Source organism: Microtus ochrogaster, linkage group LG8, assembly GCF_000317375.1.
Source record: "Microtus ochrogaster isolate Prairie Vole_2 linkage group LG8, MicOch1.0, whole genome shotgun sequence".
NCBI classification, from domain to species: Eukaryota; Metazoa; Chordata; class Mammalia; order Rodentia; family Cricetidae; genus Microtus; species Microtus ochrogaster.
The window spans coordinates 25,225,648-25,246,954 of record NC_022033.1 but is presented as its reverse complement, the minus strand read 5'-3'; the positions used below and the strand labels follow the sequence as shown (position 1 = coordinate 25,246,954).

The 21,307-nt window shown below is 50.9% G+C and overlaps 2 protein-coding genes across 2 annotated transcripts; one reads left to right on the top strand and one right to left on the bottom strand.

Moving 5' to 3' along the window:
- Nucleotides 1-504: 504 nt before the first annotated feature.
- Rem1 (RRAD and GEM like GTPase 1) lies at nucleotides 505-9,044 on the bottom strand. Its single transcript, XM_013352237.2, has 5 exons — nucleotides 8,983-9,044; nucleotides 7,612-8,152; nucleotides 6,575-6,654; nucleotides 2,157-2,358; nucleotides 505-1,237 (listed from the first exon to the last, which is right to left on the bottom strand). Exons 2-5 carry the CDS (start codon nucleotides 7,949-7,951, stop codon nucleotides 966-968), a joined length of 894 nt encoding a protein of 297 aa, XP_013207691.1. The 5' UTR covers nucleotides 7,952-8,152; nucleotides 8,983-9,044; the 3' UTR covers nucleotides 505-965.
- A 4,045-nt stretch (nucleotides 9,045-13,089) lies between these two features.
- Nucleotides 13,090-15,990, top strand: Defb124 (defensin beta 124). Its single transcript, XM_026787037.1, has 2 exons — nucleotides 13,090-13,147; nucleotides 15,794-15,990. Exons 1-2 carry the CDS (start codon nucleotides 13,090-13,092, stop codon nucleotides 15,949-15,951), a joined length of 216 nt encoding a protein of 71 aa, XP_026642838.1. The 3' UTR covers nucleotides 15,952-15,990.
- Nucleotides 15,991-21,307: the final 5,317 nt, after the last annotated feature.

Sequence of the window (21,307 nt, the reverse complement as noted above, 5' to 3'; positions counted from 1 at the left end):
GGTTAAAGGGCTGTAACACCAGGCTGGCTCTTTGCCTGGGTTTTGGGTATGGAACTCAGGACCTCATCTGAGTTGTCGACTGAGCTATTCACCCTATCCCCTTGTCAAGAGAACTGTGGTAGGGGGCTGCTAGCACTGGGGATCTCAGTGGCCTCCCTTAGAGCATCTGCATGTTTCTGGGCTCCTTCCTTCCTGCTCTGAACCTCCTTTTCCTAAGCGGCCAGAGGAGGTTAGCAGTCTTAGGCAGCGTGCAAACGGAACACACACATGCACAAAAATAACAGGGTGGGTGTGCAGCTCCATGCCAGAGCTTCCTAGCATGTGTGAGAGAGTGACAGCTTGGCACAAGCTGGCACCACCCTCAGTGCCAGGAGGAATTCTAGGGAAAGGAGCAAATGGCAGGTCATTTGGAACTGTGGTAGTCACGTGGTCCACAGTGCATGTATCTCCTGGGTCTGGGGAAGAAACTATATCCAGCAGGGAGGAGGAGGCCCGAGCACATAATTAATTCAATGACTTTATTGATTGTCCAAGACAACAAGGCCAGCAGGCCAGACCAGTCTTTAGTCAAGTTAGATGTTTGGAGAGGAGGAGGAGATGCCTACAAGAGCCCAGGAAGTGAGATCCATGCATCAGACAGGACATCCTGGACTGGCTCAATGTGGAATGTTCTGAGCGTTGGTCACAGCCCGGGGACAAGAGTTTTACAAAAAGACACCCACTCTGTAAAAAACAAAAAACAAAACAAGAACCAAAACCCTACTTGTGTCCAGCTTGGGTTTACAGCCCCATAGTCCACCCGTCACTTCCCCAGGGAAGAAGGTTTGGTTCTCAAAGCCCTGGCTCCTGGCGATGCTCTCTGGCCATCCTGGAAACAGGCAAAGTCCACTACTCAGACTCGAGGCGACACACCTTTGGCCCTTAGTGGCACCACAGTGTCTCATCACCCCAGAGAGGTGCTCGCCTCAGAGCACAGCTAGATTGTGGCAGGACTTGGAGCGGGCCTTGAGTGCCCGGCGTTGTGCGCTGCGAGCTGTCAGGCGTGCCAGGAAGCGTCGGGCGCGCTGGCCCAGGCTGGCCCGTCGTCGAGGTGAAGGTGGCTCCGGGGCCATGCTCTCCTGGCGGCGCAGGCGCAGTTGACGCACTACGCCCTCAAAGAGCTCCATCACGTTGTGTTGCAGAGTGGCTGAAGTCTCGATGAACTTGCAATCAAACACCACTGCGCAGGCGCGGCCCTCTAAGGGGTGGGGCGGAGCCAAGATAGAAGGAGTAGTTAAAGGTGGAAAGAGGTGTGTTCAGACTCTCAGGAAGCATCGCCCCACACACCCCCACCCCAGGATTGGGTTTCTATAGTGGCTTTGGCTGTCCTAGAACTAGCTCTTTAGACCAGGATGGCCTTGAACTCACAGAGAACCTCCTGCCTCGGCTCCCCACCCCCACCCCCAGGACTAGGATTAAAGGCACGTGAGCAATTTCCCTGGTGCCTACTTAATTCAGGTGTCGGGGGACCCAGAGGCAAATGATAAGGAGCTTTGTGACGTCAGCTTGGTCTGGGGGATTGGCTGATACTCAGCAGAACGAGGCTGAGAAGATTCGACCTCACGACTAGGGCCGTTTTAAGATCTTACGGGCCCCACTAGAAATATGGAACTTATTAAACTATTCTTCTCCCACTATAAATACAATTTATACCTACCTTTAAAAGTTTCGGGTTGTAGTTATTGGCCAATACACTGTTTCATCCAAAGCTTGAATTTATAATCTCCCTAATTTATACTGGGGCCACTAGAGGCCGTTTTCAGCTGGTAGACATCTAGCCTCTGATTACCAGGGGAGTTTACAGGGGGAATTTTAAGCAAAAGTCACAAGGTAAGCTGTGGTTCTGGAAATTTCTGTCAGCGTCAAGGAGGAATGATTGAATAGGGCTAGAGAAATAGAGGGACTGGGACACTGGGGATGGCAAGACAGGACAGAGACTTGGAGTGCGGCGCAAGGGGACTGCAGGACTCGGGTACCGATTTGGGAGGTGAGAGGATGAGGCCTGGTAGGTAGTTGCAGGGATGCGCCAGGCGGAGGGTACAGACCTTCTCTGAGGTGAGCACCCGAGGAGGAGCAGTAAGGCTGAAGGAGAGAGGAGCGGTGGGCAGAGAACTCACCTTCTACAGAGACCTCCCTGCAGCGGGCCAGGTCTGCCTTGTTGCCCACCAGGATGATGGGCACGTGGTCGGCCTGATGCGTGCGCCTCAGCTGGATCCGGAGCTCCGAGGCGCTCTCGAAGCTGCCGCGATCTGCGATGGAGTACACGATGATGTAGGCGCTGCCCGCCTGCAGGCACGACTCCTGGCTCCAGCTTTCATCCTGCGGGGGAGGGACCCCAGGCCCAGCCTCAGAGGGTGCCTCGCCCTGGCTGACAAAGAGGCTTCCTTGGTCTAAAGGGTGGAGTAGGTACAGGTTCCATTCTGGGTAGTCTTGGGGAGAAAATTCTATCATAATGCCCCGTGCCACCTTGGGAAAACTGCTGATTCTCTGAGCCTCAGTTTCTTGCTTGGGAAATCTGACGTAGGCTACCTAGCACTCTTCCCTCTTCCCTTGACTTTGGACGGAAACTGAGTGGGGAATCCTCTCCTGCAAGAGGCATCTTGCTTTGCCCGTTGAGTCTTGTCTTCCTCCTTCTCTTCCCCCCTCCTCCTTTCCTTCTTTTGACAAGGTCTGACACTGCAGACCAGAGTGGTTTTGATCTTGAGGCAGTTCTCCTGCTTCAGCCCCTGGAGCCCTGGACCTATATGTGTGCCCCGGCAGGCCTGATTCATTTAGCTCTATCTAGTTTGTGAGGAGAGTTTGGGCTTGGGACACGGCACTTTAGTCTCTCTGCACTCCAGAATTCAAAGAAAAAAGGAAGAGAGGGCCAGTGAGAAGGCCCAGTGGGTAAAAGAGCTTGCAGTGAAAGCATGGATATGATTCCTGGGTCCCACAGTGGGAGGAGAGAACCAGCTCCAAAAGCTGTTCTCTGACCTTCACGCCTGCACATGGAAAGTGTGTACCTGCCCCCATACACACATCACCACACACATACAACATACACACTCACTCAAATTGTAATAAAGTGTGTGTGTGTGTGTGTGAGAGAGAGAGAGAGAGAGAGAGAGAGAGAGAGAGAGAGAGAGAAGAGAAGAGAGAGAGAAGAGAAGAGAAGAGAAGAGAAGAGAAGAGAGAGAAGAGAAGACTGAATTTGGGGAGGCCTTTCTCAGTACAGTTTTGGAGAGAGAGCTGAAAGGTCACCGTGGGGTGTAAGGACAGAGAGGGATGGAAGTGGAAAGGGACACGTACGTCGCAGAGCTCTTTCTAGTCATTTGACCAAGGAAAGGAGAACCAGGATAACGGAGACAGTGCTTCGGGAGGGAAGATTTCAAAGACTCTAATGAGGACTGGTTCCTGTCCTCAAGGCTCATGTTCTGGAAGGAGAGCTATGGGAAGGGGCGGGGAGGGCCGTTAGGAGGGACCTCAAAAGTGCCGGAGGAGGGAGATGTGGTGTGAGGGGGCAGGTAAAGCCTGGCCGGTTTGGGAGGGCTCCCAGTGAGTCAGCGGGCAGGGCTTGGAAGGAGGAGCAGGCCCAATGGCAGGAAGTGGTGCAGAGGAAGGGATGAGTCTGTCAGGCTAGGGTGGGAAAGGCTGACTGGGAAGGATTGTGAGTGAGAAGAAGCTGGACCGTGGGACAGGTGAACAGAGAAGTGTCAGGTCCTCACTCAGTAGGGGTGCCTGTGCCCGCTCAACCGCTGTGTTGATCATTTCCAGGCCAAGTAGCCTTTGGGTAGAATCAGACAGATGCAGCATCTCGGGGCCTAGAGGTAGGTCATGGGGTAAAGGCTTGCTGCACACACACGAGGATCTGAGCTTAACTGAATTTGATTCCCAGAACCCACATCACAAAAAGTACCCAAACCCAAAAGTTTGGATGCAGTGGTGAGGTCAGAGGACAGCTTTTAGGAGTGGTTCTCTCCTTCCACAGTGTGGGGTAAATCCCTAGCTGTCCAGCTTGGTGGCAGGCACCTCTGTCCGGGTTTAGTCATTTTGCAGGTCCCATGCTTGGTTTTTGATTGGTCTGCCCAATTCACTGACTACCCCACAGTATTCTACTGTATCCAGAAAACAGCCCTTCCCCATACTGGCCCTCGAGTTCCATGAGACTAGCATCTTGTCTGGCTCATTTACTCCATGGTCTTCAGCATCCTGGTCCACTATAGACACCTAACAAACATTTCTTTCCTTTCCTTTTTTTCCAAGACAGGGTTTTTCTGTGTAGCTTTGGTGCCTGTTCTGGAACTAACTCTTGTAGACCAGGCTGGCTTCAAACTCACAGAGATCTGCCTGCCTCTGTCTCCCGGGTGCTGGGATTAAAGGTGTGAGCCACCACCGCCCAGCCTCTAACAAGCGTTTCTAATGAACGAGCGGGTGAAGAAGTGAAATTCAAGCTGAAGAAGGTTCAGAAAGTGATACTCCCAAGCAGAAGGGGACACAGTACCAGTATAAGCGGTGGATTCTGTAGATCTGGGCATGAGTGTGCCTTGTAGATCTGGGCAGGAATGTGCCTGCTCTCTGAGAACTTTGGACACATTAACCCCTCTGAACACCTGTTTCCTTGTTGACAGAAGGGGAAGTAGAAGATCAACTGTATGTACCATTTTAACTGCACATCACAGTGTATGCCAGGGCTTCCCCCAGTGTCGGAGGCAGGGGTGGGGGTGGGGAGGGTGCTCCATAAACCCCAGCTCCTGTTTTACAAACACCATCAAGGTCATCCCTACCCAGACTTCCTTTTATACTTGTTGAAAGTTATTGGCCATACCAGACATGGTGATGCATGCCTGTAGTTGTGGCACTGGGGAGGCCAATGCAGGAGGATCAAGAATTTGATGCCAGGGCTGGTGAGATAGCACCAGACCCTCATGGTAAGAATAGAAAACCGATTTTAGCAGACTGCCTTCTGACATCTGTATGTGTCACACACAAAATAAAAAAGTATACAATAAAAAATCTTAAAAAATGGAGAAACATTTACCTAATGAAAAGGAACTGCCCACATGGCCCCTTCATTCTCTCCTTTGGTTCTATCAGCGGCGCTGTCCGCCACTCAAAACTGCCCACTTGTTTATTTATTTACTTATGAAACAAGGTCTCTCCACACAGCACCAGATGTCCTGGAATTCACTATGTAGTCCAGGCTGGTCTCAGACTCATTGCGTGGCCCAACACTGTATGCTTAGCTTCCTTTATGGGCTTACGTTTAGGGGAAAGGTGAAACAACCAGTCACTCCATGTTCTTTTCGGGTGCTCAAAAAGCCTCCTTAGGTGTCATGTTTCCTTATCTGTGACTATAGTACTTGGCACATGGCGGGCAGGTGCAAGGTTTTGTCAGCTGAATCCCTGGAGAAAGAGGATATCCCTGCTGATGTCTTGTCTCCTTCTATTCCCCCCCCCCTTTTTGAGACACAATCTCATGCAAGCTCAGGCTAGCCTTGAACTCACCATGTAGTCAACGATTGCTTCAAACTTCTGCATCCTCTGCCTCTAGCTACTGGGATTACAGGCATGCACCATCATACCTAGTTTGTGCAGTGCTGGGGACTGAACTCAGAGCCTTGTAATTCAGTGTGCCAACAGGCACTCTACTATTAGGCTACATCCCCAGGTCATCTTCAACTAATTTCTCAAAGCCCTACAATAAGCGTATGTTATGTAGCAAGAGGAAAGTAAACCATCGCATTTCTGTTCTGGCAGGGGGAAGGGGATGGTAACCTTTGGTTTTCCATTTTTTTTTTTTTTTTTTGTTTTTTCGAGGCAGGGTTTCTCTGTGGCTTTGGAGCCTGTCCTGGAACTAGCTCTTGTAGACCAGGCTGGTCTCGAACTGGTTTTCCATTTTCACGACCTCCCTAGCACCACACATCCCCCAGACAATTCTCCACTCCTGCTTAGCGCTCTTTTCATGCTCCACACTGGGCTCACTACTGTGGAACTGCATCAGAATTAAAGACAAGACAAAACAAAACCAGCTGATGATGTGGCTAAGATACAACCTGCTCATTGGGAAGACACGTGCAGAGCTGGTTCTAGGTCCTGGGTTTGATCCCTAGAACTTTTTGTAAGCAAATAGCAGTAGCAACAATTAAAAAAGAAAATGCTTGACTCATTTATCAGATGAGAAGATCGAAATTCAGGGTAAGTCTATTGATTGCACAAAGCTGCACAACTAGTAGGAAGAAGGAAGGTGTGTGCGTGTCACCCTTAGGCATTTTGGGGTCAAATCCAGTGGTTTTTGCTTTCGCAAATGTGGGAGTGTCATAAGGATGAGGAGGCATGCAAATGGAGAGGTGCATTCTGGGATGTCTGCTGGGAGGGCGATTGGTGAAGTGAGGAAAGAGGGTAAGGCTACGAGGTTCTCCTGCCTTAGGAAAAGGTGTAGGTTTGGGGAAGGGGCCAGACAGGTCCCTGCCCTAAGCCCTGCTCTATATACCCCAGGAGACAGGCATCTACTATTAGGTTTAGCATTCCTCATCTTCCCAGGCTTACAGTGTCGTACCAGTTTCTCTGCCTCCCAGGTGTCCATGACCACCAGAGTGGTGTCCTCTCCGTCCACCGAGAGGGTTCTCTCGTACACATCTGCAATCAAGCGGGAGAGTACAATCTCAGGGTGGAGTGGGCCACTGCAGACACGGTGTTCCCTCACTGCCCGTTCTTGTCAGTCACTCCGTCACATTTCCTTGGGGTAGGGAGTTCTGTCTTTCCTGGTGGTCAAAAGTCCCTGTTAGGTGTCCATGTGTGCCCAGTTACGAACATAGTACATGGTACATGGCAGGCAGGCGCAAGACGCTGGCTCTTGTCAGTTGAATGAACATGGACTGGTGGGGTTAACCTGGGAATCCTCCCCAGCCTGCTCTGGACTCTAGCTCAGGCAGATGATATCATCTCAGGCCTCAGTCTCCCCATCTGTAACACACGTGTGAGCATATGTACTTGATTCTCACGAAGGTCGAGACCGGAGAAGGAAACTGGTCAGATGTCCTCTCTCTGTGTTCAGCCACTCCTTCCCTTCAACCCTGTGCCCTCGAAGCCTGCCCGGCAGAGGCCTATCTTCCTGTCATCTGACCGACTCAGATTGCCCTGCAGCTCCTGACCTGTGTGTTCAATGCACTTCAGGGGAGTAGAACAATCTATAGCTCAGAACTGGAGATCTGGAAGCCTCTATTTGGGAAGAACATTAGTTTCGTTGGGGGCTGAGGGATGGGAGGGGAGAGAGAGGTTGAGGACTTGGGGCTGGGAGTTTCTGAGCTGGGTGGAAGCCTGTCATTTCTTGACACACATAGTTTCAGATTTTCTCCCCTTATGACATGGAGACAAACCGTGTACTTTCCACCCAGTTTCCCTCCTCTAGGCCCTGTCCAGGTTGTGTCCTGCCCAGCCCTAGATGAGCATCATTTACTTCTTAGCATGCTTGACTGCTCCTATATGTTGAACAGCATGTGACCTGCACAGCTCTCTCTTCTCTGTAATCCCGTGCCCCTAGTGGCCGGCTTTTCTGTCCTGTTACCTGCCTGACTCACCCCACAGGGCTCTTACCTCCCAGCTGTTCATGAAGGTCCCGCTCTTGCTTCCCTGCGAAGAGACTGGCCAGACTGGTCTTCCCGACGCCGGGGTCTCCAAGCAGCACTACCCGGTAGAGGGCTTCCCAAGAGCCTTCAGAGTCGCTGGATTCAGAGGACCACCCATCCTGGGCTGGGGAAGGTTTTCGAATGGGAGGGTTGAGAGAGGCCGACTGACCCAGTCGGGGATGCTGGGATTGAGTAGGGGGTGCCGTGCACAGGCGGCCAGGCTGGTGGCCCCGGGATGACAGGGGTAGCGGAGTGCTGGCTCGGCGGCGCAGGGTGGTCTTTGCTTCCTGTTGGGTGTTAAGTGTCATCCTCAGTCTTTTCCCTGGCTCCTTCCCACCTTCTGAAAGAAGGTGGCTGGGCAGTACGTGCCTTCTTCTCCGGGTCTTGATAAACTGTGCAAACGACTTCCTCCAGAGTCCTCTCTGGTTCAACGGGGGAGGGGAGAGAGCTCTTCAGCTCCTTGGGGTTGGGGGCTGCTGGTTTCAGGCCTAGAGTCCACCGGGGTTCGCCTAGAAGGGGCGAGGGCAAGGCTGTAAACACACGAGGCTGACACACCCCGAAGCAGATCTCCAAATTCCGAGGATGACCCTTTCCCTGTGACACAGAGCAGAGGATGACCCTTTCCCTGTGACACAGACCGGAGAGTGGCTGCAGCGAGCTGAGACACCTAAAACATCCACAGCACATGCTGCCTACCCGGACCGGTCCTTCCCCTTCAGGATCTGAGACCCTCCCTACAGGAAACATCGGACCGCCCCATTCCCCCTTCCCCACCAGTCTCCTTCACTTGTTCAGGATTAGGGGATGCTGAGGAGGATTGAGGCCTCTGGGAAGTTTATTCCCGCTGCCTGATACCCCCAGGCAGAGTTTGAAGAGGAAGGGAGGGGCGCGTTGGTGCCCCGCAAGGGCGAGGGGCTCCAGGGATCTCTCTGGCTGTAACCTGAGTGCCCTGGTGCCATGGGAACGGCGTGCCCGGTCCGCCCCTGCGTGAAAAATTCAGGAGCCGCTGGCGCCATGGCCTCCAGCTTTTGTTGGGGGACAGAAGCCGCGAGGGACCCAGCAACTGGTTTGGTGACAGAACAGGGTGCAGGAAGGGAGCCTACCGGGCTCAGGACTCAAGTGTTTTTTCGGGGAGTCTGAGCTGGAACTTTCCCAACTCCCGGTCCTGGATGTGAGTCCCAAGTCCTGGGGCGGTCGGGAGTGATGGTGGCGTTCCTTGTGCCAGGCTCCCCTAGCTCTGCCATCCCGCACCCTCCGGGACGCGGGTTCGAGGCTCTCAGTCCTCGGACCACACTGTATGCAGGCGACCGGAGAACTCCGCCCGGACAGGCAAGTTTACCTTGATGCGTGGAGGCTCCGAGTTCCCGCTGCTGCAGCTGCTGAGTACTCCGTTATTCCCCGGCCTCGGTACGCAGCCCCTCTCGGGCCTGTCCCGTCCCGCCCGGTCCAAAGCCACCCCGCCCCGTGCGGCCCCGCCCTGTCAAGGCAGCGCGGGTCCCCGCCCTGCAGACCTCCGCCTCCAGTCCTCCCCGTAGGGGTGGCAGTGTAGGAATGGAGTGCCAGGAGAGGGAGTTTATTCCTGGGTCTGTAAGTCCCTCTGTGTCCATCTACCGAGTACACCGACTTCAGCCCTGGACGGAAGCCTCTGAGGGAGCTTGGTCGATGTTCAGAGCCCCAGGTTCCACCTTTCAAAGGAGGCCATGCGGGAGAACTGGGCTCGGAGTTCAGAAGTCTGCATTTTAAACAAACGTCCAAGTGATAACAGATGCAGATAATTCCCAGAGCACCCTTTGAGAAGCTCTGGGTGGAGGGTTAGTTTTGAAAAGCGGTCTTGGAGGAAGAGCCCATGTACTCTGTTGGGGAGACTTCGGAATGTCTGATTCAGATACCATTAATTCACTCATTGTTCACTTGCTGCTGATTCACAAGGACAAAAGAATCTGTCTTTTAGTTTACTGTCCCCTTTAAAAAATACTTAAAAAAATCTTTATTTTTGCGGGGTGGGTGGGCAGGGAGAGGTTGCCAAGGCACCTGTGCAGATGGCAGAGGACAGCTTGGAGGAGTTGGTTCTCTCCGTCTATGGATATTGGGGATTGAACTCAGGTTGCCCGGCTTGGCAGCAGTGCCTTTGCCTACTGAGCCATTGCACTGGCCCTATCTATCCATCAGTTTTAACCTTTGTAGGCACAGGGAACAGGAGAGATGCTGATCTTGGCAAAGGAGAAAGAAGCTGACTACAAGGCCAGGACTCGAGCTCTTTGGGGTAGGATCCCCTTTAGCTCTTGAGAGGGTTTAGAGGTGTGTGTGTGTGTGTGTGTGTGTGTGTGTGATGTGTGCTGTGGAGGCCACACTGTACCTGTGGGTGGGGCTCCTGGTCATGGTTGAGGGACTCCAGGTGCCTGGTTTGGAACAGGGTATGTTGGCTCAGCCCCCTCAGAAACACAAACTCCCTCAGGTCTGACTCCCTTCCGCAGCCTGGAGGTCAGGCTCTGCTCTGTTCCAAGTTTCAGTAGAACAGTGGCTTTCAGGTTGTGCCTGGCCCTGGCTGACCCCATTTTACGAAGTGGCCGTTGGCTTTATTTTGACTGCACCTGCAGAGCGGCCTGTAGACACTACCACCCGTCCGGCACCACCCACGAGGTGGAGACCAATAGACAATTCTATTAGCGTATCCGTTCTTACTGGTCCCATCCAGGCTCGTTGGTGTATGGAGCCTGCAGCATACATACAGAGCGCCAGATTAGGAAAGGGCACAGCGCCCTCTCTGGACCTCACAGAAAGGACAAGTGATGCAGCCATGGTACCATCCTGACAGACCTGTCATGTGACCACCTGCTCTGCGTGTGTGTGTGTGTGTGTGTGTGTGTGTGTGTGTGTGAAAAGGGACCAACAGATCTCCCAATTATCCAAAGCTTCAGCTCAGCAGAGTCTCCACCATTTAACATGCCCTTATTGTTACCATTCTTCCATCTGTTGTCCATCTACTTATGTGGCCAGACTGGTCCTGGCTGCCTCTCTGGCTGCAGCTCAACCCTGTGTCCGGGCTCTGTGAACCTCCGGAAGCTCTCCACTTGTGTTGTTAGTATGTTGTCTAACCACTGGCAGTGACTTCTCTGGTCCTACATGCCCTCTGCTTCCACTAATACCCCTTGACCTCTGTGGCTGCTCTATAACACAAACACACAATACATACACACACAATACATACGCACACAATACACACACACACAATACACACACACACACACACATACACACACAGCTATAGACCTGTGTAGACATGTACATTCTTGGAACTGTGTGAAGTATAATGTTAATAATTGAGATCAGAATAAAGACCCTGAGAATGCCATGGGCCAGTTATCAAATCGGGACTGCCTGGCAACTTGCATCCAATGAAAAGGACTTAGCCTGTAGATTTGTTGTTATTAATAAATTCTGCCATTGGGGAAAGACATAAATGTGATTGTGCTTCTAACAGGTAGCTTTGCTGCCTCAGCCTACCTGCAGGCTGTGCTGTGCTGGACTAGCACCCTTCACAGTCTGAGAGTGCGGTGATCTGGTTTCCAGTCCTAGTTCTGTTAGCTCTGTCACTGTGGGAGCTTATGAGAGTCAACTCCCCTCTTTGGGTTTCGGTCTCTTCATTTAAAATTGTAATCTGCCGGCCTCAGTGGTGCACATCTGAATTCCAGCACTTGAGAGCTGAGGCAGGAGGATTGTGAGTTCCAGTCAGCCTGGGTTACATAGTAAGTTCTAGGCCAGCCTGGCTGCATCACATGGCCCTGAGTGTCCCCCCACCCCCTGCCAATTTAAGCAAGCTTTTATTAAAATTTTAAATACTGACCAAGAAAAAATTTGTCAGGACCACCACCTGGAAACTTTCTGGCTGCGTGGCCTCGAGGCAAGTATTGGTGGGGCTTCTATGGAGAAAACCCAAAGGAAAAAGTAACCGGAGGTAACCTTGCTAAGACAGACAAACAAATGACCATGGTTTTGTCTATGACATGGAAGTCTGAACCCAGCATTTGAGCCATCGTGGTGTGTAGTCATCCCGGCCTCTTTTAAGTAGGTCTCGCTGCTGTGAGCTGCACTTTCAGCCCTGTTCTGCTCCCTGTGCCGGGGATGCCCTTCCCCTTCTCATCTTTCCTTGCTGTAACCTAGACGACAAGGAACCAGACTCAGTACCATTAAGTGCTGTGCATGTATTATCCCGATGGCTCGGTCTGGAGTGGTGTCTTAGAAAAGCCTGGAAGACTTGCATGGCTCTTTGATTCAGAAATTTGGGGTACGGCTAGGGAGCTCTCATTTCTTTCAGGTGGGGGTTGCTGCTCCGGGCACTATGCTTTGAGAACCTCGTTTCATTCAATGCTCCAAAGGTAGTTATTGCTCTCTGTGAGTAATAATTTCCATTCTCAGAGTAGATCAGAGGCTGGAGAGATGACTCAGGTGTTAAAAGCGCTGGCTGCTCTTGCAGAGGACCCAGGTTCGGTTCTAAGCACCCACATGGTGGCTCACAACCATCCCTAACTCCAGTTCCAGGGAATCTATTCCCACTTCTGACCTCTGCGGGTGCCATGCATGCACACGGTGCACATGCATACACGCAGACAAAACACATAAAATAAAGTGAATAAATCTAATAGAAAATTAAAAATAAGGTAATCAATTTGAAAAGAAAGAAAAGGACTCTTGTTATCATGTTGTAGGTGGCAGCTTGGGTCTCTTCCAGGTTGGGCGATTTGTTTAAGGTCTCCCAGTGGTTAGGGAGTGGATTAATTACTTCTATTCTTGTTGAGACGCAATGCCTGACTGAAACAGCTTAAGGGAGGAAGGTTTGTTTGTTTTACAGTTTGAGGGTGCAGCTCATTAGGGTAGCACCAGGAATGTGAGGCAGCTGCTCCTATTGCATCTTTGTGTGTGGGGAGGAAGGAAGGAGGGAGAGAGATGGGGTACGGGTGCTCAGTTCGCGTTCTTCTTTTTATTCTGCCCAGGATTATCCCAGCTCATGCAGTGGCTGTTCACACTGAGGGCGAGTCTCTCCACCTCCATTAGCTCACCTAGAAATTTATTCACAGGCATATCTAAATTTTGGCCTCCAAAGTGATTCTAGATGCTGCCAAGTTGACAGTCAGTATTCACCAGCACATGGGAAGATGCCGGCCTTTCTCAAGTGTTTTCTTACTCTGTCAGCTGGGAAGATTCATCTCTTCTTCCTCCCCTCAATGGACCCAAGGGCCTTGCAGCCTCTGGAGGATGTGACTGACTAGTCCACGCAGAGCTAGCCATGAGAGAGCTAAGCAGCCTTGGGGACCACGTGGCTGCACCCTCCCACCTGGGCTTGCTGCCCATGACTCTGCAGCCCATAAAAAGCTGGAAATGCAGCAAGACTTTATGCTGGATTCTTCTCTGACTTGGTCCCGGCGGCCTCCCCAGGAGCTTGGTGGCCATGGCACAGTGGATTCTGCTCATTGTAGCTTTCCTGGTCCTGGGTCATGTGCCACCAGGTAATCATGTGTGTGTGTATGTGTGTGTGTGTGTGTGTGTGTGTGTGTGTGTGTGTGTAAATGAGTACTAGGCTCCCAGGTCCAGAAGGCCAGACTAGTGTTTAAGTTCTGGTTCCACTAATTTGTGGGACAGCGTATAGCCAGTTGTTAAATCAGCCTGCACCTCAGTTCCCTAATCTGTAAAATGGGATTCATTCCACAGAAACTCATTTGAAAGCTGTGCACTATTATGATTGCTGGAGGCTTGTGGGAAGAGAAAACAGGCAGACAGATAACCTGTCCGGTGGCTACAGATATAAGAACAATAGAGGCAAATTGTTAGTAGCATGTGGGGTTGGATGGATGGTGCTGGAAGGCTCTGATCAGCTCTTTAAAACGTTTGAAGATTTATTTTATTTCCCTGTGTAAAATGGTGTGTGTATGTGTGTTTGTGCAAGTGAGTGTTGAGGTCCACAGAGGCCAGGAGTGAGCATCACACTCAGTGGGGCTGGTGTTATTTGCCCTTGTGTGAACTCTCCGATGTGGGTGCTGGGATCCGAACTCTGGTCCTCTGATAGAGCAGTAAGTGTGCCTAACCACTGAGCAATCCTCCCAGCTTCTAGAATCCCTTTTGTTTTGATCGGAGCATGATAGTTCGCACCTGTAATCCCAGCTCTTGGGAGAGAGGATTGAGAGTTCAAGGCCAGCTTGGACCTCCTTAGTGAGTTTGAGACTCTGGCTTGAAAAATAACAAAATATAAACTAAAAAATGAGAGAAACATTTTCAAAACTTCTGTTTTGAAAAAAGGGTAAAATATGCATAGACAGAGAATGGTGTAGCGAGCAGGTAAGGTTGTCTTTTCCTTCCTCTGTTTTGCCTGATGGTACTGGAGATGGGACCCAGGACTTCATTCCGCTTAAATACGTGTTTAAGCACTGACCTATGCCCCCGCCCACAAGGCGAGTTTATTACAGACACATTTACCATGTGAAAAAAAAAATAGAGAGTAACATCGTGAGATGAGATTTGAAAACATTCATTGTAAGACATTTTAAGCAGAGGTAGGAAACGGTCTGAAGAGCCCGGATGTGCCCATCATACAGCCATAGCGCTGTTTTGTTTCTCCTTGCCCTACCTCACACTATATATATACATAATTTTGTAGAAGGCAGGTTTGAGCAGAACTCTGTGTGAACAGAGGATCCAAGGAAGGCTGTCTTAGACCATGGGAATGGCAAGCAGCAAACAGCAGAGGAGGCCAATGTTGCGGCAGTGGGGCACATACAGGAGGGAGACGGCCCCAAGCCACAGATACAGAACTGAGAGTAGATGAATGGCATACTGGGTAGTGGAAACCCCAACTCTGAGCCCTCGGGAAGGTCAAATGTAGGTGAGAGTTCTGTTTCTAAACCTATCCTAGCTCAGTGGGTTAGGAGCAAGCCCCTTTCTCTATCTGGAAAGTGAGGGAAATTCCCTAGACTGGATGCTGGTAGCCTTGACCATCTGAGTTTCACCCTGATAACCTCGGTTCCTGCTTACTGACCATTTACAATGTGCCTGGTTCCCATGACTACCCTCTGAAGGAGAGTGCTATAGATGAAGAATCCAAGGCCAAGGTCACTCGCCTGGGAAATGACAGCCAGGGTCACGCGGCCTTGTTCACTATTAGTCACGCACATCTAGGCTGTAACGCCTAGAGATTGTGAGACCGTTTCTGGGTCTTTCTAAGAGGCTCTGCTGGTCTGGAAGGCAGGGTTATAGGGCTAGTAAACCTGTACGCAGGTCTGGCAGCATCCTCTGAGTCTAGGAAGACAGAAGGAAGCCTTCGCTTCCTGCCTCCCACTCCTGGCTCTCTTCTCGCTTGAGGTCACATGTCTGGAATGTGCTGTCCCAGGCAAACCTGAGTGCTCCTGTTCTCTCTTCTTACCCACTTCTGCTCCAACTGGCCACCACAGTATGCTGGTTCCACGGGGCGCTAATACTGGTTCTACGGGGCATTTACCACAAGCTCTAAGTATTTGTTTCGTTTTTGATTGCCCTGTCTGCACTTTCTTTCATTTTACACTGTGGTATCCCTGCTGCTCCATAGTTGCTGGGTGAATAAATGAGAGGCTCCATCCATGCCATGGCCCCCAAATATAAGAAAGACCAAGTTCCCCAAAGCCTTCGCCTTTCTGTGAATGGAAACTCTCACACTAGAGCCTGGCATGAAAGAGGTCCCTTTGTGCCAGGGCAAGTTTGTATAATGGAGGCTTTTTTGGCTTTCACTCTGATTTTGCCATGTGACTATGATGGTTTCATTAAGGTTATTGACCTCCGTGAGTCTTCATCTCTCTACCTTTATAAAAAGGGATTGAAATGAGACCAGCTGCACAGTGGTATAGCGCTGTTAAGAGAAGAACAAGGGTGTACATGGTAGGAGCTTTTACCTGGACAAGAAGTTATTCTTGTAACTGGTAGTCTAACCTGTGACTTACAGGCTTACCTAGAATGAGATCTGTAACCTCCATGGTAACCCAGTGCTCTCATTTATGACTTGTGGTCTAACATCTGACCAGAGAGCTAACCTATCACCAGCATAGCCCAATCTGTAGTCCAACTTGTGACCAGCGGTCTAACCTGTGACCCACAGGCTGCTCTATGATCTGTGCTCTTCCTCCACACAGGAAGCAGTGAATTCAAACGGTGCTGGAATGGCCAAGGGGCCTGCCGAACTTACTGCGCGAGGCAGGAAACCTACATGCACCTGTGTCCCGATGCGTCCCTGTGCTGCCTTTCCTACACGTACCAGCCTCCACCAGCCTCCAAGACCAGAGAGGACTAACCCGCTCTAGCGCTGGCACCCTTGCTCCACAATAAAGCTGCTGGCTCGCTCTGTATTCTGCATGCATGACTGTGTCCCTTTCTCCACGGGAAGGGGATAAAGTCGAAGGTGTGGGAGGGATGGCTGGAGGAAGCGGTGCTGGGGAGAGTGGGCGCTCATGATCAATCTAACTGTTCCTGTTTTGACTAACTCTGGAAAAATGATTTGTCCTCTTGGCCTCCTTGGGATCGTCATCCGCACAGCAGGGAGAAGGATGCTGGCTGGTGGTTAGATCTGTGGAAGGAATGCCGAAGCAAGGCAGAATGGTGAATAAGGGTTAATGATAACTTGTCAACAACAGGCTTCTGCCATCCAAGATGGTGAGTTTGGCTTGAAAGGCAGGCAGCCTGGCTGGAAGGGGAAACATCTTCCTCTTTCTTCATCTACTCATTACTCAGACTTCAGGGGTCTGCCTAGGTAGGTAGGGCCCTAAGGACTGGAGTAAGCAGTTTTCCTATGAGTAGGAAGAGAACACAGAGGAAAGTCCATCCTTTCTGGGATGAGGACCGATGATGCAGGAAGGTGGGAAAAACGCTCCCTGCCCCCCGCAAAATCAGACAGGTACATAGAGAGGCACAGGGTTCAGTTCCCATCTACCCATCAAGGCTGTGTTTGGGTGGAAAAACAGGAAGCTCACCTTTTGGCAGCGGATCCCTCCTCATGATGAAGGATTCTGGAGGCGTGGGGATGTGGTTTTGTGGTGTAGTGCTTGTCTAGTGTATGTGCAGATCTGTGTGCAATCCCCAGTACCCCAGTAATACAGACACACAGACACACACACACACACACACCTGTAGCACAATTAATAAAAATCCAGAGACAGATATTGGGGTTCAACCTGAAGGTCAGAAAAGCAAAATAGCCAGCCACTGGCTCTTACCTCTACCTCAGTCTGAAATGGTGATCCTGCCTCCACAAATCCTCAGAATGGGTCTGCCCCTGAAACCTGTCTCCTCCTGTCTTATATTCCTCTCTAGTGCTAGGTTTGAAGGCATGTACCACTAATGCCCAGTTTCTAAGGCAAACTAGTAGGGCTACTGGGATTAAAGGTGTGTGTCACCACGGCCTTGTCTGCAAGGCTGACCAGGGCAGCTATTTTACTCTCTGATCTTCAGGCAAACTTTATTTACTAAAATACAAATGAAATATCACTACACTACACACACCACAACCACTGCAGCCACTACCACCACACCACCGCTACCACACCAACACCGTTCTATAATCCCATTTTCTTGGGCCACTATACAATCACCAAGACTTCAGGGCTCATGTCCTGTTTAGAGCAGGCATGGGGGACTGGTTGGTGGGGAGAAAGTTGGTAATAAGAACTAATAATAGCCACAGCTCTTACCAATAACATAGCACCAGGATCTATCAGTAAGAGCAACATTGGCGATGTAAAAGTAAAATCCAGAAAGCAAATGCTTTTTCTGGAACCTTCTTGGTTGACTTCTGCTTGCATTTGCTGAGCCATCGTGCTGTCTCGTGGACACTTCTGTCTTGAGAAAGCCTGGAAAAGAAGAAGTCTGCTGGAACAGATCCCATGGAGAGACGGGGTGTATGATGACCTAAAGGAATGTCAAGGGAAGAGGTCCCCGAGATTTCAGAGAAGGGGGCTGCTCTGGGTGGTGGCGGTCCAGAAAGGGGGTGAACGCCACAAATGGATTTGTGATGGTCAGGTTAAGAGAGGTTTGTGGGGGTTACAGGTGCTGTTGTGACAGGGGCAGTCTTGGAGGACACCTGGCTGGCTGGGTGTTAACCCTTTAGTTCCTGATCCCTGCAGTGCCAACGCAGATGGAGAGGAAGACAGACACACTCGCGGAGCTCAGGAACAACCCTCCAATGCTGGGTCATTCCTGCCACAAGGTGAATTGTGTGGAGGCCTGGGCCCCGGCTTCTGCTCTGTTCCTGTGTGGTCCCCGTGAGGAACTGAGCAGCAAGCTGTTGAAGGGTAGAGTTAAGGGAGATGAACTCAGAAACAGGAGTGATAAGAACTCCAGGAGGCCATCTGAGCCACAGGGGTGCCTCAGAGGTGACCTCAGCGTGGGATAGCCATGAGGAGTCAGAGGGAGACCACACCACACTGTCCTGAGTGGCGGGCACACGCCACCCGTTCCTTGGCGGCCTCCAGCCAGCACCAGTCTTTCACTTTCTATCATGCATGGGTGAAGAGCAGCAGGACAACAGAAGGACCCTGGAAGACCCAACTGTCGTCCGGATCAAACCTCTGGATTTAGGAAACCACAAAGGGACATGGACATTTTGCCACAACATAGAATCAGCTGGGATGAAACTCTCAGTGACCAGTTATTTAGACCAGACTGGCTTGTGGAGGACTGTCCTGACTGTTAATTGAGGTAGGTGGCCTACCCTGACTGTGGGTGGCATCGTTTTATGGCCTGGACCCTGAACTATGTAAGATTGAAGAAAGCTAGCTGAGAGGCGGCGGGCAAGCAGGAGAGCGTTCTTCTCTGCCCTTGACGGCGGATATGATGTGACCAGCTGCTTGAGTTCCTGCCTCAACTTCTTCATGATGGGCTGTAGCCTGGAACTGTAAGCCAAACCAACGCTGAATTCTCTGAATTGCTTCCCTATGTTGGAGCTTCCCATACTGGAGCCACAGAAATGATGCTAGAACAGAAGCTGGATTAAGGGTTTAAGCCAGTGGCTTTAGGCGAGTCCGGACCTGACTAAGTTTGGTCCTGCACCCTGACCTCATTCCCCCAGTGTTCCAGAAAGCGCAGAGCAGCCCCTGCTCCAAGCGCAGCCTCAGATGTAGCCTGTGTGGCTTTGGGACCCCCGTGAAGGGTCACTGAGAGTGGAGGTCGCAGAGGCTCACGTTCTCCTCCCAGCCACGCCACAGATTTCAGACTGTGCAACCCAGGGTAATTCACTTCCTCAGCCTGTTCATCAGTCTCTTTGCTGCCAAGAGGAAATCACCACAGCCTGGACTGGGGAGGCCGGCAGAGGGTGTCGGGGTCAGAGAAGGTGGCCCAATGCTTTGAAAGCGCCCAGTAACATAAGCCACTGCAATCTGTTACTGGGACTGAGCCCTGGCCAACTTGTCTGCAGAGTTCTCTCACAGAAAAGCCTCCGGGGTAGTGCAGTCTCCATGGTTTCCCAGATACTGGCCGTGCTACATAGTTTTATGTCAACTCGACACATCTGAGAGAAAGGAGCCTCAAATGAGAACACGCTTCCCAGAGACTGGGCTGTAGGCAAGCCTGTAGAGCATTTTCTTAATTAGCGCTTGCCTGGGAGGGCTCAGCCCATTGTGGGTGGAGTCATCCCTAGACTGGTAGTCTTGGGCAGGCCGAGCACGCCATGGAGAGCAAGCAGTAAGTAGCGCTCCTCCATGGCCTCTGCATCAGCTCCTGCCTCCAGGTTCCTGCCCTGTTTGAGTTCCTGTCCTGACTTCCTTCAGTGATGGGCAGTGATGTGAAAGTGTAAGCCAAATAAACCCTTTCTTCCCCAACTTGCTTCTGGTCATGGCGTGTCATTGCAGTAACAGAAATCCCATCTAAGACAAGTTGTTCCCAGGAGTGGGGTATTTCTGTGACAGTCCTGACTGTGTTGTCAGGTGGGGAGCTGTAGGGAGCCGGACAAGATCGCCATTACAAGATGGCGCCAACATCCTGTCTTGTTGGAAATAAACAACTCCATATTTGGCTATGCCTTTGGGAGCTGCGTGTCCCCCGCTTCCCACATGCGAGGTGGAGAAGGGTCCTTGGGCCTATCCCGATGCAGTCTGGTGTCAGCTGATGGTGGCAGCCAATCACAGGGCGACCCGTGTGCCAATTCCCTATATAAGCAGCTGCCTTAGTGCTCTCGGGGCTCCTCGCTTCCTGCTCCCCATCAACCAAGGGCACTCCATTAAAGCGTGATCTGAGAAGAATCCTCGTGTGGTGGTTGTTCTTTCTCGCTGGTCGAGAAGTTCGCCGCAGGGAGCGTGAATGGACTTTGGATGTTTGGGTTAGAAAAGCCACTGAGTGCTGAGAGCTCAGTGAACCATTCTGTAGGAGCTTGGAAGACACGGGTGTTGCGAGTAGTGACCGCTATCGCCCCAGTGTGCTGAGGGATATGGTATCTCCTGGAAACGTTGAAAAGCCAAACCCTTGCACGGAACTTGAGTAATCACTTAACTTTAGTTCCCTGAAAAAACTAATGAGCAGACTTCTAGGTGCCACAGACCCCAAAGTGGTTATCATGAGATGTGCTTGTGTGACCGGGCACTGAAGTTTTAGATTCAGCTATTCCTATCAGAAGATGTATGTGACACTGTTCACTTATATGAAGCACTAGGCAAGAGGAAAATGAAAGGCTTAGTGGTCATAACATATCTTAAATGGAGAAGAATAGGGAACAAAGAAGGGGAAACCACTCAAGACCGCAGATGACAAAGGTGCATTCATATTTTAAAAGTATGACCTTTCAGGCGGTTCTTACTTATTGTTTATTTTATTATTTGTTCATTCATTTAAAATAAACAAATTTACTTATTTAAATCCTGGCTGAAGTTTCCCCTCCATCCTCCCCTCCCATCCCTCTTCCCTACCTCTCTCTGTTTCCACCCCTCAATCCACTCTTCCTGTTTCTGTTTAGGAAAGGGCAGGTCTCCCATGAGTATCAGCAAAACAGAGCATAAAACAAAAGTATACAGGCAATTTTTTTTGGATGTACTAGTGTCTGTTTGTTTCTTCTGGGCCTGATATAAAAAATTACTTGTGGGGAAATAGGTTTTTATAAGCTAAATTAAAAACAGGGGGAAAGCCCAGGGATTAATAACAAAGCAATATGGACGATAAAGGCAAGAGCAGTTTGAGTGATTATGACGGACTAAACACAGCTGTGCTAAGTGGAGAAAAAAAAAAAAAGACTGTTGAGAGCAGGTGCAGACGACGGAGACCTGGCTTGCGGAGTCTCAGAGAGAGGCTAAGACTCTACCAGACCTTTCGTGTGAAGACAGCTCTGTGACCGGTCAGCTGGAGGCGAAGAATCGGCTGTGATTAACCAGAGACCAAAACATTTACTTTGCTGGGACAGTGGATGCTGATTAGTTGGGGCTGAGGAATCACCTGTGATTCGGGAGAGCCGCGTCTCTGAGGTGAAATCTTTTGGGATGTGTTTCCCGAGAGAGTAAGCACACAGCCGAGGACGGATGCTGTGGGCCAGAGGCTGCCACAGTCGGATCCCGTGCTGTCACCTGAACTAGTAAGAGTCACTCATGTGGTCCTGGTTGTGAAGGCATGAAGGGTCATGGAGCTCAGCTGAGGCTTGGCACTGTGTGGTAGGGCTGGATGGAGTCCCTGCAGAG